The sequence below is a fragment of the Tamandua tetradactyla genome, chromosome 5 (assembly GCF_023851605.1).
Source record: "Tamandua tetradactyla isolate mTamTet1 chromosome 5, mTamTet1.pri, whole genome shotgun sequence".
NCBI lineage: Eukaryota > Metazoa > Chordata > Mammalia > Pilosa > Myrmecophagidae > Tamandua > Tamandua tetradactyla.
This window is the reverse complement of record NC_135331.1, coordinates 99,740,921-99,757,482: the sequence shown is the minus strand read 5'-3', so window position 1 is coordinate 99,757,482 and position 16,562 is coordinate 99,740,921. Positions and strand designations below refer to the sequence as shown.

Here is a 16,562-nt window from a genome sequence, read left to right as displayed (position 1 = left end):
AGCACCACCAGCCATTGGAGGAAAACCTCTGACTTGAAAAAGAACTTACAATGACAAAACCAAAAAAAAGAAAAGAGGAACTTAAAGGAAAATGGTGATAACATGGGAAACAGAAGAAAAAAGAATGACCAGATATTCTAACTAAATAACAATCGTGTTCATTTCTCCGTCCCTAGAAGGCAACACTGTACCTGGGATATAACCGGTATAAATAAATAGTTGCTGAGAAGTTGAATACTAACTGACACCACAACTTGGGTTCTGTGCTTTGGAATAGAGAGGGCGGCCCTCTCTCCCCTCCTCCCCCCTTACTACTTCTCTTCAGAAAAAGGCATCCAGGGATGCGATAGAGCCTGGTCACTGGCCGCTCGGCTGTGATTCCCAGGCATCCTGTCTCTCCTTCCCACACCAGCTCTCCAGAAGCATGCTCTCCTGCATACCCCAGAAAACTAGGATGAAACATGGCTCCTGGAGATGCAACCAGCTGGATTCACCAGGGGTTTGCTGGTCTATGTTTAACAAGTTCTCTTGGAAAAGGTAGTTCCAAATCATAGGTGTTGGCTGCTGATTTCTATGATGTAAACACTCACTGTGACCGATTTCAAGTGCAACATAGTCATTGAACGTGGAGCTGGGAAGAGACATGCACAATCGGCTCTCGTGTGCCAGCATGAGCTGGCTCCAGCACACCACTGGATTCACACCTGCGACACCCCCGGCCACTTCTGTGGGTCAACTGGCCACTGCCTCCAACCCCTTCCTCCATGAACCCATGAGTCTAACCTCAGAGTGAGCTCTTCTGGACAAGTGGATGAGAGACCTGGGATGGGGAGGCAGTTTTATGTAAACTGAAGCTGGACAGGGGGGTCTCTAGAGACTGTGTTCACTCCCTGAATTCTCCTCCCTTGTCCAGTGGCTGTTCCAAATGGGTCATAGTCAGCTGAAGCATCTTATCTATGGAAAGTTGTAAAACCTGGACCACGAGGGAGGTGTGGGTGGTGTGGGCATTGGTTTGGGACTCCAGCTCTGGTTGGGATTTAGGATTACTCTTGGGCTGTGGGGACTGGGCTCAAGCCCGTCCAACTCTTCAGGCACCTCTGGACATAACCTTGCTGTACAAAACTTCCATGTCCTCAGTTTACCCACTCACAGCCACCCATTCAGATGCCAGGGAAAGGAAGGACAAATTTTAATTGCTGCCGAGAAGAGAAGCCTCCCTTTTCCATTGTTGACAACAGGGCAGGTCACAGCTGTCCTAGCCCAGGCATGGGCCACTCCTCCTGGAGCTACCAGCCCTTCCCCTCTGGGGCCCAGGGCCATGAGGGTGAGGGGTGGGGGCAGGGTGCTTCTGACCAGCACGGGCTTAGCTGCGCCACAAGACCAGGTTGGCGGCAGGCACGTCAAAGAGCTTGCGGGTGTGGTCAGTGTCCCGGCGGTACAAGTAGCCGCAGGTGGGCTTCTGCAGGGTGGAGAAGGGGTTCAGGGAGTTGGCGTACTGGGAGGTGTAGAAATGGAATCTGATCTTGTCTCGGCTCTGGCCCCGGGGGTCCACCACCACGGGCACATAGGCCGCCGCCAGGGTCTGCTCACGGTCCTGCTTCCACGTCCGGGGCAGCGGAGGGCGGGTGACGGTCACCGGTCTGCCTGGCAGTGTCTTCGGCCCATGGCTGGGTTCTGAAGTCTTCTGTGGGTCCTAGGGAGAGCGAGAGAAGGGAAGAGCTGGGGCATCCATCTCTGCAGCCTCAACAGCTAGGGCCAGGGGCAGGAGCGAGGGGCAGGGGCCGCTGCTCAGGGCCCACAGAGCCTTCCTGGAGCACAGCCCTGCTGGCCTAGGAGCCCGCACGCTCCAGAGCTCCAGAGCGGGGGAGAGCCTTCCAGGTCCCCTGAGCTGAGCCCCTGGTGATGCAGGCCTCTGCCTGGGAGGCCGGGGACCATCTTCCACCCCTCTTAACCCCTTCCCCCCGCAACCAATCCCACCCGTCAGTGCCCCCCACATCATGCTCATCTGCCCCTCCTCTCCCTCCCCTGCCATGGCTCCCTGCCTCAGCCTCTCTCTCCCACAGGGTCATTCCAGCTGTCCGTCAAGTCTCCCAGTCTCTTGCTTTTCAGCCTGTGTGTCACACTCATACCAGAATGAATGTGTTAGTGGCCAGGCCATAGCGCTCTCTCCCACAAGCATCTTTTTCTCTTTAGCCTCGAACTCCAGACCTTTAAGGATGTTGGCCCAAACCCTCCAGTGTTGCCGTTCCCTCCACCTCCTCTGTGTTCTGGCCACACTCATCTGTTTCTTGTTCCCTGCTCACTCCTTGTACTTCTGCGCCACCCTGCCCTTGCTCAGCTGTGTCCGCAGCCTGGAATGCAAGCTGTGCCATCCAGTAGGGAAATTCTGTCTCTCCCCTTACACTGTGAGCTGCTGAAGGGCTGTGCCCTCCTCTTCATTTTCGGAACTCCCTTACCCTTGACATAACAGCAGCCTCCAAAATCCTATTCCCTCTTTTACTCCAGACCAAGGCATTTAGTGAGTACTCAATAGATGTCGATCCAACTGAACTGAATTCTAATAAGGGGTAGCACACCTTCCAACCAGCCAGCCCATTCTATTTTAGAACATCTCTCATTGTTACAAAGTATGTCTCTACCCATCAATGCCAGCCTCCCCCTAACCACCACTCTTGGGGTGATCAGGTGTTGGTCAGCCCACTCTCTAGGAACCCCCACATCCTCACATTTATCACATTGTACTGACATCTACTCCTGTGCTGCCACCTTCCTTGACCATCCTGTGACTCGACTGTCTTGTTCACCTTCGAATCCCACACCACCTCCAGGTACCAGAGGTCCATTTTACTGGGTTGTGCCTTGACAGTACAACCCAGAGGAACTCATGACCAGCTACCTTCAGGTGATCTTTCCGCCTTGTTCTGTCCTGCTCCCCCACATTACAACTGTCAGGGGAACCCAGTTCCTCTGGACCCAGTCTCACAGCCCTCCGCCCCCCTGGCCTTGGAAGGGAACCCTTAGCTACAGAGTTCCACAACAGGTGAGCCCCAGCCCTCTTTCAAGAGAATTCCAGGCACTCAAGTCCTACTGTATTCTTCTTTGCATTTAATTTATAAAAGATTTGCCCAGCCCCAGGGCTCTCCTCCAAGGCAGTCTTTTCTCCTGCTGATTCTCTCTGTGTGTGTGTGTATGTGTGTGTGTGTGTGTGTGTGTGTGTGTGTATGCTGTATGGTGGGGGTCAGGTTTCATTCTTTTTCCATGTGAGTATCCTGTTATTGCAGCACCATTTGTTGAATTTTTGTTTGTTTGTTTTTTGGAAAGTGCATGGGCTGGGAATCGAACCCGGGTCTCCCACATGGCAGGCGAGAATTCTACCATTGAACTACCTTGCACCCTTCCTCGTGACTCTTACCTAGGAATATATTTGCCCTCTTCTTCCCATCCTTCCACACCTGCCAGTACTTGAAAGCCTTCTCTTGCAACCCCTGCCTTGCTTGCCCTCTGTCCCTTCTGTGATCCTTTGCAGGGCTGGGACTAGGGTGAGGCAAGCACCGCGTCTATGGTGCAAAATTTAAGGTGGGCTGGCTCTCGGGGTGGGACCAGTGCACTGAGAGCACTTTATACTTTGCACCCCAGGTATCGTGCTTGCCTCATCCTACTCCCCATTTTGGTCTTGTGTGGGGCTTCCGCTAACATCCCAAGAGCCTATAAGCAGCTTCCAGCAGTCAGAACCCATTTATCCTCTCTGCATCCTTGGGGCTTAGCCAGGCTCTGGTCCACAATCAAGCTGGATAGAGAGGTGAACAAGAGCTCAGCAGCCTCCCCAGACTATTCCAAGCTCAGCCCTGGGACCCCAGTGTGATAACAGGCAGAGGGCAAGCACGAGAAATGAACTATGCGCCAAACCCTTTAAATGGATTATGTCTTCTAATTCTCACATTAGCCCTTTGAGGCAGGTATTATTAGCCCCACTTATAATTAAGAAAACGGAAGCAAGGAGTTCAGTAACATATTGAGGATCACATGGCTGGTAAGGTACAAAGCTGAGATTCCAAGATCTGTGAATTACCATCGCTTAGTAGAGCTGAAGTTGTGACCTTAGTTGTTTCATGCATTCATTCAAAAACATTCCTGAAATGAGCTGAGACTCAGCATAAAGGGATTGAGAAAACCTTCTCGACCAAAAGGGGGAAAAGTGACATGAGACAAAATAAGTGGCAAAGGCTGAGAGATTCCAGAGTCAAGAGGTTATCCTGGAGGTTATTCTTACGCATTAAATAGATATCACCTTGTTAGTCAAGATGAAGTGGAGAGGCTGGAGGGAACTGCCTGAAAATGTAGAGCTGTGTTCCAATAGCCATGTTTCTTGAAGATGATTGTATAATGACATAGCTTTCACAGTGTGACTGTGTGATTGTGAAAACCTTGTGCCTGATGCTCCGTTTATCTACCTTATCAACAGATGAGTAAAACGTATAGAATAAAGATGAATAATAGGGGGAACAAATGTTAAAATAAATTTAGAGTTAAATGCTGGTGATAGGTGAGGGGGAGAGGTGGGAGGTATGGTATGTATGAATTTTTTTCTGTTTTCTTTTAATTTCTTTTTCTGAATAGATGCAAATGTTCCAAGAAATGATCATGATGATGAACATGCAACTATGTGATGATATTGTGAATTACTGATTATATATGTAGAATGGAATGATCAAAATTTACAAATGTTTGCATTTGTTTGGTGTTTTTTGGTATTTTAAAAAATAATTTAAAAATTAATAATAATAATAAAAAACATTCCTGAGCATTTCTTATATGCCAGGCTCTCTGGGCATGAAGGTAAGAGAGATAGCACGGACACGAACCCCAGAGTGCTTGTAGAATAGGGTTCCTCATCCTAGTCACTATTGACACCTTGGGTCCCATAATTCTTTGTTGGAGGGCTGTCGTGAGCACTGTAGGGTATTTCGCAGTATCCCTGGCCTCTACCCACTAGATGTCAGCAGTATCTTCCCAGTCATGACAACCAAAAATGTCCAGACCTTGCCAAGTGTCCCCTGCGGCGGGGAGGGAAACTCGCCAGCCTGCTGAGAACCACACCCGCGGCGTCCATGACAGTGTCGTCATTGTCTGGGTTTACTGGTCTAGGCTGACAGCCTGGTCCTGCAGAGATTTCCCTTTCCTGGGCCACAGGAAGGGGCTCAGGTTCCTCTGGGTTAGGTAAGACTCCAAGGACGTGGGGGTTCTGGCCCTCCTGCCACCACAGAAGGGCTCAGCCTGTGACCGTGGAGTTCAGGGAATTGCAGAGGCCTCCGTGGTCCTCGCCAACCTTCAGTCCTAGAGGGCATGGGCCCCTTGGCCACACGGGTCCTTCCCCTCGGGCTTGCAGGGCTGGCCCTGGCTGGCAGAGGCAGGTGCTTTCAATAGGTTGGGGGGCTGACCAGATACCCCACAGAGAGAAGGGGCGGGCTCTTTCCTAACATGACTGAGCACCTGCCCAGTGCCAGACACCAGCCGCTTAGCTCAGCCCTGGCTCCTGAGGGCCATTTGCGCTGCTGCCCTATTATTCAGACAGGGAAACGGAGGCTCAGAGGAGTCGGTGCGTCTAAGTTCACACTGCTAGCATAAGGTGCCGTGCGTGGACGTCGTGGACGCCCCACAGCTAGTTAGAGCAGTGAACCACTCACAGAAACTGGGGCGCAGGGAGAGTCCGGGGGAGGAGGTGGGAGAGGAGGAGGAGGAAGCAAAGGCAACGTGGGAGGAGGAGGAGGGAAGCCCGGCAGTCCTCACCCTGTGACCCTGCCCCTTCCAGGGGCCCTGCCAGGTTCTGAGTGACTAACTGCTGCAGGGAGGGCTGGGACCGCCCCATCCCCTCCCCAGGGCCCAGCTCAGCCAGCTCTGAAGGGAGGGTGGGGCCTGAATACATACTTTCCAGGTTAACAGCTGGTTTCACTTAACCGTCTCCTCCCCTGCACACGTCCTCCCCGCCGAGCACCCCGCGTGTGTTTGTGTGAGCGGACACGTGAGTTCAGAGGCGTGGTTCATAACCGGGGGGCGGGGGGGTGATTGTGTCCCTCAGGGGGTGCTGGTAATGTCTGGAGAGAGTTTTGGTTGCTGTAACTAGGGGCTGTTGCTGGCATTTAGTGGGTAGAGGCCTGGGATGCTGCCAAAGACCCTATAATGCACAGGACAGCCCCCTCAACAAAGAATTATCCTGCCCAAAATGTCAATAGGGCTGCAGTTGGGAAACCCTGGTTTAAGGGCTTGAGGAAGACCTCCCATCTCCTTACCTGCTTCCCACTGTCCTCACTTAAGCCTCCCATCCCACAGGGAGGAGTGATGCTTACAGGGCAAGTGGAGGGGGTCCCGAGCCCCTCCCCTCCCCTCCCCTCCCCTCCCCTCCCCTCCCCTCCCTGCTGGATCTCACTCCCCTGCTTTCACTTGGCTTTTAAACCAAAAAAAGGAATCTTAATAGAAGTCTCCCTCCACGCCCCCCACCCCTGCAGACAGACCCTACAAAGTGTCACCCCTAACCGCTGTATTTATTACGAGCATTTGTCCCCTATACCAGGATTTAGAATGGGGAAGGGGGTGATTGCAGAGTAGGACTTTCTGAGTAGGGTGAGAAGACTTCCCCAGGTTATTACTCAGGCCTTCTAGGAAGACACCTGCCCTCTCAAATATACCAGGCCCACAGGTACATCTGCACATCTGCTAACCTGGCCCATGCCTGAAATTCCACCATTAGAACTCACTCTTCGGTGGAAAGCCTTGTGCCCTGTTGAAATGCAAATAGCACTTGGGCGAGGCAGCTCTGTAAGGCTTCCAGGGGCACCTGGAATGCACCTGGGCTTTGGGGTTTGAAGGTCTGAGCTCGAGTCCCAACTCTGCCCTTACAGGTAAGGCAACCTTGGGCGCATCCTGGAACCTCTTTGAGTTTCAGTTGCCTCATCTGCACAGTGGGGCTAATAAGGACATCTACTTCTCCAGCTTTTTTTGTGGGGTGCGATGAGTTGTAAGAATTGTAAAAGCGCAATGTAAATGGTAATCACGAGCCTCATTTGGCAGTTGCACCTCGGTTTTGAATGTGCTCATCTGAACCTTTTTAAGAGCAGGCTTGCCGGAGGAGGGGGCAGAGAGGCCCTGTAGGGGACGGGTGGGGAGGCCAAGTGTGGGCTTCAGCTTCCTGGAGAGGCTGGGCAGCCTGGGGACATAAGCGTTTCGGGCGTGGAGCTGCCTGCTTCCAACTTTCAGCTCCCCCACTCACTAGCTGCCTGACCTTTGGGCAAATTATATATCTCAGTCTTCCCACCTATAAAGTGAGAATGACAAGAGAATCTACCTTGTAGGGTTACTTTGATGACTTAATGAGACATTCCATATAAAGTGCCTAGACTGCTTAAGCACTAAATACATCTTAGTTGTTGTTATTACCAGTCACGAGCTTGTCTAGGATGTGGGATAATGCAAACTGACCAGCCCAGGAAGCATCTTGGAGAAGCAAAGGGGTGGAGGACCCAAAGGAGCTTGATGGTGGCCCACCCTTTCCCTCTTGCCAACTAGAGCCCGTGGCAGCTGCCTACCATGGGAGAGAAATAGTCAGGCAGTGCAGTGACCCTGCCACCCCGGCCTACTGTATGAGGCCCTCAACTCCCAGACACATGGGTGGCCCAGGCAAGGGCATTCAAACCCCTTCCTCCCAATCAGAATGACTTCTTGTGGCCTTGGGCTGCCCTACCACCGTCATGGGATGTCATCCCACCTTGGACATTCTTGACCAGGGCCTTCCTTGGTGGTAAGATGGGACTTCTGGTGGTCAGGGGCTCCCAGGCTTCCCAGGGACTCTTGGGGAGGGATCCGGAGTGCTCACGCGAGGACAGCTTACCTGGGACTGTGAGCATTGTGATGCCTCTTTGACAACACAATTCCCTCTGTCTTCCTGGTCCCGACACACAGGGACAGTTCTGGGGTTGAAGGTTCAGGGCCTGGAAGCATCATCTAACCTTGATAATGGCCTACTCTGCTATCCTCTCTCTCCACAATCCCCTAGGACCAGTCAACTGTTAGCCCTGGCAGTGGGGTATTGGGAAAGAGATCATCCCAGTTATTTAGGTACCCCCAGGAGTCCTAATATCACCCTTAGAGCCCCGTCAAGCCTCACTGGAAGAGAAGAAATGTACCCAGCCATCTCTCTCTCCTTTTTCCCGCGCTCTCCATCTGCCTTCCAAATTACAGGAATGGATGGATGGATGGATGGATGGATGGATGGATGGATGGATGGATGGATGGATGGAGGGATGGATGGATGGAGGGATGGAGGGATGGAGGGATGGATGGATGGATGGATGGATGGAGGGATGGAGCAGTGAGAGGATAGGCAGGTGGATATATAAGTAGATGGGCAAACCCTCCTGATTTGAGCCCTGCTCACCTCCTTAGACCCTCTCTTGCTATCTTTTCGCTCGCCCTCTAGGCGCTATCCAATTCCTTAAACAAGTTCTGCTCTCTCCCCTCTGAACCTTTGCCTATGCTCTATCCTCTCCTGGACCACCGTGAATGAGGAGTTGGAAGATAAAATAATGGATGAACAGGTGAACGGACATGTGACTGGACGGAGGTAGTGGTTGGTGAGTGGATGGGTGGGTGGTTAGTGCATGGACAGCTGGGTGGTCTTTGTTGTGCAGATACGACACAGTCCCGGGAGTCAGACTGCCTGAGCTTGAATCTCAGCTCCACCATTTGACTAGATGAATGACCCTGGGCAAGTTCACTGACCTCTCTGTGCTTATGTTTCTTCATCTGTAAAATGGGTGGACTAAAGTTACCTATCCTAATAGGATTGGGCAAAGCACTTAGGAGAGTGCCTGGCACAGAGTAAGTATTTAATAAATACTAGCTATTATTATGAGTGGGTGGGTAATTGACTTGATGGTGGGTGGCTGAATGGGATCCCCTGTCCCCATCTGCAAAAACCAGATCCCCCCCGCCCCGACCTTCCTCAGGTCCTATCTCCCTAACCTCAGACTTGGTGAGGTTATTCCTCCCAGGAATCCCATATGTAGGAGTGCCATGTGCTTCTCCTGAGCTCAGGGGTGGGGCTGGTGAAAGTAGGGATTGGAGAGAACCAGGAAAGGGTGTAGAGCAAGCTGGTGACTTCCTGTCCTCTGCCACACTGGCTGGGGCTGGGCAGGACCTATTTCCTTCCTGGCACTGTGTCAGTAACGACTGCCAGTTATGGGGTAGACTTGGGGTACACAAGCAGATTGGGAGTTGGGGTGCTGATAACTTGGGCAGCTGTATGCAGGTAGTACACCCTGCTGGTAATGACCCCTAATTTCAGGGGAGGCTGGGAGGGCCCAGGGAGGGTGGGGGGAGTTGGAGCGGTAGCAGCAATCAGGACCTGCGTTTCAAGAGCCACTGATTAGGGATTGCCAAGCGCTCCCAGGTGATGCTATCTTGCTGGGCTGAGGGAAAGAAGGTGGGAACTTGGTATTCTGAACGTAGCATCTCTGGCTCTGGGGAAAGTGGCCTGGCTGCCAGACCTGGGCATGAAGGAGCCGTCAGGAGGGAGCCCAGGGGGCTGGCAGGGCGGGGAGGGCAAGGCAGACTTAGCATGACTTAGCACACATTCTGCTCCAGAGATGCCAAAAGGGAGTAAAGCTCTGGGTTGGTTGCCAGGAGACCTGGATGACCTGAGACAAGTTCTGTCTTCTCTCTGGACCTCAGTTTCCTTATATGTACAATGAGGATATTTGATCCCTCCAGCTTGCACATTTGAAGGTGGGGAATTGAATCACAACCCGAGGCGTTCCTGCAGGGAACCCCTGGTTGATCACAGGACTGGATCCTGCCAGGAGTGTCCCCAGGCCAGGCCACACCACCCTCACAGCGGGAATCTCAGGAAAAGGCAGTGACTGGGGAGTTTCCTTTAGGAAGGCCTGGTCAGTCAAGCCATAGCTATCTTTTTTTAAAATTTCATTTGAAACTGAATAAAGGTTAAGATCATGGCCTCTAGAATCACACTGCCTGGGTTCAAATCCCAGCTCTACCACGTCTTAGCTGTGTGACTTGCACAAGTTATTTAACCTCTCTGGGCTCAGTTCCTAATCCTCAAACTGGGATGATTATTATCTCATAGGCTTGTTGTGAGGGCTACGAGAATGTAGAGCAGTGCCTCCTACATGGTAGGTACTGTGGATGAGGTGGTTATTATTTTTACATGCCACCTCCACAACTGCCTTCTCCCAGAAGCCTCCCTTCTCTGACATTTCTGCCACTCTCCAGATGTGACTTCCTTTTATTTATTGTCAAAGTCCCTGGAAGATAAGGACTGAGGCTCATACAGTACTCAATGGGTGTGTGGAAAGGATGAGGAGAGCAAGTGAGACTCCGAACTGACTAGGGGGCATGGTATCCCACTGATACCCTCCCCTACTCCTTGTCACCCACACAGCCTCCACCCCTCTTGCCCTCTCTGTTGTTGGGCAAATAGTTCGAAATGTCCTGCTACCAACCACCCTGCTCTAAGTAGGCTCATTATTTGGACCTTTTCTCTTTCCCTCATCTGCTGTATGATTTGAACAAATTACTTAACCTCGCTGATCCTCAATTGTCTGTCCTTTTGTGGACCTCAGCAAAGCATTTAAGACAGTGCCTGGCACAGAGTACATGATGAGTTGTTCATATACCTTTCTACATAGTTATATTATCAACGGTCCAGGAAAGACTCTACTCTTTTTTTATTAATTTTCTCCCTTTACCTTTATTCTCCAACCACATTCCCCACCCCACCCCAGCCACAAGCAACCATTCTAATGTGCTTTGCATGTATCTTTGTGTGTTCTTGCAAAATATGTATTGTTTTGTGTGCAGGTTGTTTTAATTTACGTAAGCGGTATTGTTTGTTTTAGATCCTATTCTGTTGATTTTTATCCCTCCCTGCTGTTTTAAGGTACATCTGTTGCCAAACGAGCATCTAGTCCCTTGCTTCCAACTCTCTCGTAGTCCTCATGGCGCGCACCCATCACATTTTACCTCTTACTCCCCCAGGCACGGACCCCCGGGTGCCGCCAACTCCCCATCTTCACAATGCTGCAATAACATCATATCTATGTCCCCATATGATCCTTGGGATATATTTCTAAGAGCAGAAGTGCTTGCTCATAGAGTACAAGTAAATCTCATTTGAAGTCTTCTATTCTCCATCCATAAAATGGGTGCATTGGGGCTGCAAGGAAAGTTCAGTGGTAGAACTCTCGCCTGCCACTCAGGATACCCAGGTTCAATTCCCGGCGCATGCACTTCTCAAAAAAAAAAAAGGGTGTACATTGTCGCTTCCCTTGTGAGGTCGATACGACAGTGGTGGGTTAGTGTGTGTGATACACCTGGCACTGCACCTGACGCAGCGATGATGGGGAGTGAGGGAGATGAGCAGAGCCTAGAGGACCACGTAGAAATGAACCCAGAGCTCGAAGTCCTGCTCAGGGTTCGGTCTCCAGAGCACGTGAGAAGTGTGCGGGGCTGTGGTGATTCCTGCAGGGCAAGGCTGATCTTGAAATTTAGAATCTCCCACAGCCTGATCAGAAGGCGTGGTGCAGAGGAGATGGTTATACCCAGGAAATGCTTACTGCACTTTCTTGAGACATCTTTCCCTTTTTCTTCCTCTCTTTCCTCAGAGCCGAAAGAAGGCTCCTTGCATAGAAAGTACCCAACAGTCTCATTTCCTGTTCTGCCTCGGCTTTGTCCTCCCAGGAGCCTTTGGCCCCATCATCCCATTTTACAGATGGAGAGACTGAGGCTCAGAAAGGTTCACAGCCTCCTGGGAGTTTAGTGGTAGAGGAAGCACTAGAATCCTTATCTCCAGGTCCCTTCTTTAAAAAAAGCAAATGCATTATGTGTTAAATTATGTTTTTGAATTATCTGTAGAGTTTTATGTTAAAACAAATGATATAACAGAGCACATGACCAAAAGTAAAAAACAACCACTGCAAGAAAAAACCCCACATGTACTCGTGAACTCCAGCTGAACCGTGTTCAGTTTACTCTTCTGTTTCCTTCCAGTCTCTGGCCATTCACAAATACACTTTATAGATGTATAGTCACAGCCCAGAGAGAATTTTGGTTTTGGCTTTTTATACTTAACAGTGCTTTTTTTGTTTGTTTTTAACACACGTTCACATGCGGTATTTCCATTTGTGGGGTAATTTTACAACTGGATGTTTTTACCTGACCTTCAAGACGACTGTAGACAATCGCCCTACCCTGTCCCCTGGGCCCCTGTGGAATTTTCCTTCTCCAGGTTCTTTGTTGATTGGCACGGTCCTCTCGCAGCCTCTCGTGGCCTCTGTTCTGTCTTAGCACCTCCTTGCCCGAAGCCAGGGCAGGGAAGGGGCAGCGGGAGGCACCCCCAGCATCTGAGCACCTACCACGAGCCAGACTCTGCCGGGAGCTGGATCCACTAGCTCACTGGGTTTCATAACCACCTTGTGTTTTACAGACGAACAAACTGAGGCTCAGAGAGGTTGTAACTTGCTCAAGGTCATACTCTTGATAAGAAGTAAAGCCGGGATTCAAATCCAGTCCAGAGCCAAGGGTCTTCCCCACTGTGTCATGATCCCATCAACAGGCCGTGGGGGGGAAAAAGGGAAAATGACCTCCCCCCAGCACCCCCAAACACAGTACTCCCCGACCAGGGCTGGACTTGAGATCCCTCAGGCTCCAGGTAGGAAAGTGTCTGAGCCTCTGTGCCTCCCTATGTCAGTCGCGTGGAGGAGACCACCTGGCAGGCCTCGCCCTTAGCCCTCACCACGGCTCCTCGGCCACCAGCCCAGCTGGGAGGAAGGTGGGATCCAAGCCCACACTCCCCTGGGGGGCTAGAGAAACCACTTCTGGGGCTGCTCTGGGACAGGCTGGAGGAGCTGACCTGCTGCCAGTGTCATCTGAGAGCTGGGGGATGCTGGGACACTTTCTGACTTTTGCCCTGGGAAACTGGCTGCAGAGGTGGGGGGGCACAGATGTGGGGGGTACGGGGGGGGGAGCAAGGTGAGCAAGGTGACAGGATGTCTCAGCCTGTCCTCCTCCCATTCAGGGGCAGTGCACCCTCCCGGCCAGGGGCTCTTGGCTTTGTTGGTGGAAAGACCACAAAGAACACAGACCTGACCGGGTCTCTGGAGAGATTGTAACTCGTGGCCCCATGCCAGCCCAGCAAGGCCGGTGCGCTGTCTCTGAGGTTACCTATTACTGCGGAGGTTTAATTACAGGATTGGGCTTTGGTTTGTTTGGAGAAGAGGACCTGATTTGGCTGACTCTTTCCTTGGGAGAGCAGGTGTGAGGTGTTCTTAGATGACCAGGGTGGGTGCTGGGCTGGACAGAGAATTAGGCCATGACGGCCTTGGGGAACTCAACCTCAGGCTGCCAGGCTGCCAGGAAGAAATGGCGTGGGGGGGGGGGGGGCGGTCACCTTGAACCTAGGCCTTCTCTGTAAAACAGGAATGAAATCTGCCTTGGGAGTAGAGGGAGTCCTATCAGGGTGAAATAGGTGGCGTAGGGCAGGGAGAGCCCTGGCATCCAGACTCTGTAGCTTCAAACCCCTCTGAAATTCATGGGCGTCCCCCCCACCCCCCTTTTCCTCCACCCCCCCAACCAAAACTAACCCCAAAGCAAAGATGGGGGAAGAAATGGACAAACATCAAGGCGTGTCTCCCACGTGCCAGGTCCTGCGCTAGGCAATTTACAGCCATCATCTTATATAGTCTTCATAGCAACTCCAGGCGGGGAGCTGTTACTTACAGGTTACAGATGAGGAAATGGCTCAGAGCGTTTCTGTTTTACTTCTTCTACCTTCAAGCTATTACCAAGCCTTTCTTTTCTTCCTAAGAAAGGTCCCACAGACAAGCAATTATGCTCTTTCTGTTTCCACCAAGAACACAAATCCTGGCCCCCATTCCCTCCTGCTTGTATCAATTAACCCATAGATTAACCAATTAACCAGTTAACTAAGCTCCCTCCCTCAGCCTCTCAGCCTTTCTCCTTGCCATCCGTCCATCAACTAGCTGCAAATGAACATCCTTAAAGCACAGCTGTACCAGTTGGACATCCCCCTTGCTTGCTTAGGATCCCGCAGGACCTCCGGGTGGCTACTCACTCAACCAGCGCTTCACAGACTTTAACTTGTGCTTGAATTACCTGGGAATCTTGTTTAAATGGAGATGCTCTGCTGAGTACCTCAGTCCACTGAACCTGATAACAGCCTTACGTTAATAGCCCATTTTACAGGTAAACAAACTGAGGCTCAGAGCGCTAACTTGCCCAGGGTCTGGGATGGGTTGGAGATTTTACATGTCTAAGGTCCCAGGTGCTTCAGATGCTGCTGGTTCATGGACTATACTTTGAATAGCAAGACTTCTAGCCCAAACTCCCCTGTCTGGTTATTTTTACTTTTTAAATTTTTAATAGGAAATATATTTACACAATTTGAAATTTTTTTAAATATAAAAAGTCATTTATGTCTCCCCTCTGTGGGACATGACTCCCAGGGTGTAAATCACCACCACCCCCTGCTCCCCAGCAATATGGGACATGACTCCCTGGGATCCAGGGATGAGCCTGGCCCTGGCATCATGGGATTGAGAAAACCTTCTTGACCAAGAGGGGTACGAGAGAAATTAGACAAAATAAAGTTTCAGGGGCTGAGAGATTTCAAATAGAGTAGCAACATCATTCTGGAGCTTATTCTGATGCCTTATATAGATGTTCCTTTTTAGTTTTTAGTGTATTAGAATAGCTAGAAGGAAATACCTAAAACTGTTGAATTGTATCCCAATAGCCTTAATTCCTGAAGTCTACTGGATGGTATAACTATAGAGCTTTTACAGCGTGACCCTGTGATTGTGAAAACCTGTGAACGACACCCCCTTTATCCAGTGTATGGACAGATAAGTAAGAAAATAAAGACAATAAATAAATAAATAAATGGGGGGATGCAGAGGGAATGGGTTGTTCTTTTTCATTTTTATTCTTATTTTTATTTTTTGGAGTAATTAAAATGTTCAAAAATTAATTGTGGTGATGAATGCACAACTCCCTGATGATACGGTGAACCACTGACTGTACGCTTTGGATGATTACATGGTATGTGGATATATCTCAATAAAAACGCATTTAAGGAAAAGGTATTCAGGCCTGATTTTCTTCTGTAAACCTCCAACTGCTTTCCTTAAAAAAAAAAAAAAAAAAAGGAATTCAGTGAAGTCCCCCTCCCATCTACCCAGCTCCCCCCACCTTCACCCCCAGTAACCACTTTTATTAGCTTCTTATGTATCTTTCCAGTTTCTAGGAGCCAATAAAAGCAAAAGAGATCACATTTAACCTGCCCACTCCTCCCCTGCCCTTCATAAGTGGTAGCAAACTACATACACTGTTTTGTTAAAACTTTATCAGTTTATCTTGGAGATAACTGGCATAGTCGGCTGACTCGTTGGTTTTTAAAGTTGCATTATTATTCCACTGTGTGGAAGTGCAGTAATTTATTTATCCAGTCAACACTGATGGACATTTGAGTTGTTTCCAATCTCCCCAGCTGATCTGGAGATTATGGGGTATAGCCTACACACCCTGGCCAACCTTGCCGTGGCCTCCCTCTCACCCCTTAATTTTCAGCTCCCCAACCCTGAGCCCCTGCAGGGGCTACTCACACCCCCTGAATGTCCCCCCAGATCCTCCAGCACCCTCCCTCTCCAACTGCTCCCTTCTCTGAATCTCTGTCCCAAGGTCAGTCTCCTCCTCACCACTTAACTCCCCATTGTTATCTCTCCCTGTCTCTGCCTGTCTCCCTAACTAAACTATAGCAACTTGAAATCAGGACCCATGTCCCTGAAATCTCTGGATCCTTTACAGCTGAAAGCTGGGTACACAGTAGTTCTCAAAAACATGAGTAATACAATGGAAGTTGCATGTGAACAGGGTCACTCGATGGGGGATTGCTGGGGTTGTTTCTGGGAGTAAGAGCCCAGGAACTTCCCAGAGTAGGAGGAAGTCATGCCTTAGAAGTCTCCAAGAAAGAAATGCCTTAGTGTTTAGAGTACTGTGGGTGGGCTGTGATGATGCCCAGGATGCGGGCATCTGGGCTCCCCATGCCCCTCCCTCCAGTATGGACAGTAGGAGAAACCATGAGGTGGGGGTGGGAGAATGGAGAAATGGGTCTGGATATGTGTGTGTGCCCTAGAACGGGCTGGCTCCTTCCTTTTTCTCTCAACATCCTTGACATCCTTCAGGGGCCAGCTGAAGTCTCAATTCTTCCAAGAAGTCTCTCTGGACTACTCAAACCCAGGCTGACCTCCCATCCTCTGAATTTCTACCATGTGCACTGGTGACAGCAGTCACAGTTCGCATCACCCACGGCCTTGAGTCATATAACCTCATCTCCCCAGCTCCTGAGATTATCTATAGTAGAAGTAAGATTTCTGTACTTCTCTTACATACCTTGTACCCAAAACCCACAGCCTAGGACTGGGCACTTGGGAGAAACTCCACAAATATTCACTGAGTGGAAGGGAATTGGTTCCAAG

At 50.5% G+C, this 16,562-nt stretch overlaps 1 protein-coding gene across 2 annotated transcripts; it reads right to left on the bottom strand.

The window, feature by feature from the left end:
• Window positions 1-1,165: 1,165 nt before the first annotated feature.
• On the bottom strand, window positions 1,166-7,897 carry CIMIP3 (ciliary microtubule inner protein 3). Of its 2 annotated transcripts, none has more exons than XM_077161798.1 (2): window positions 7,760-7,897; window positions 1,166-1,693 (listed from the first exon to the last, which is right to left on the bottom strand). In XM_077161798.1, exons 1-2 carry the CDS (start codon window positions 7,766-7,768, stop codon window positions 1,364-1,366), a joined length of 339 nt encoding a protein of 112 aa, XP_077017913.1. In that variant the 5' UTR covers window positions 7,769-7,897; the 3' UTR covers window positions 1,166-1,363. The 2 variants fall into 2 exon arrangements, with proteins under 2 accessions (XP_077017913.1, XP_077017914.1); XM_077161799.1 differs by lacking the exon at window positions 7,760-7,897 and adding an exon at window positions 2,457-2,606.
• Between the last annotated feature and the right edge of the window lie 8,665 nt (window positions 7,898-16,562).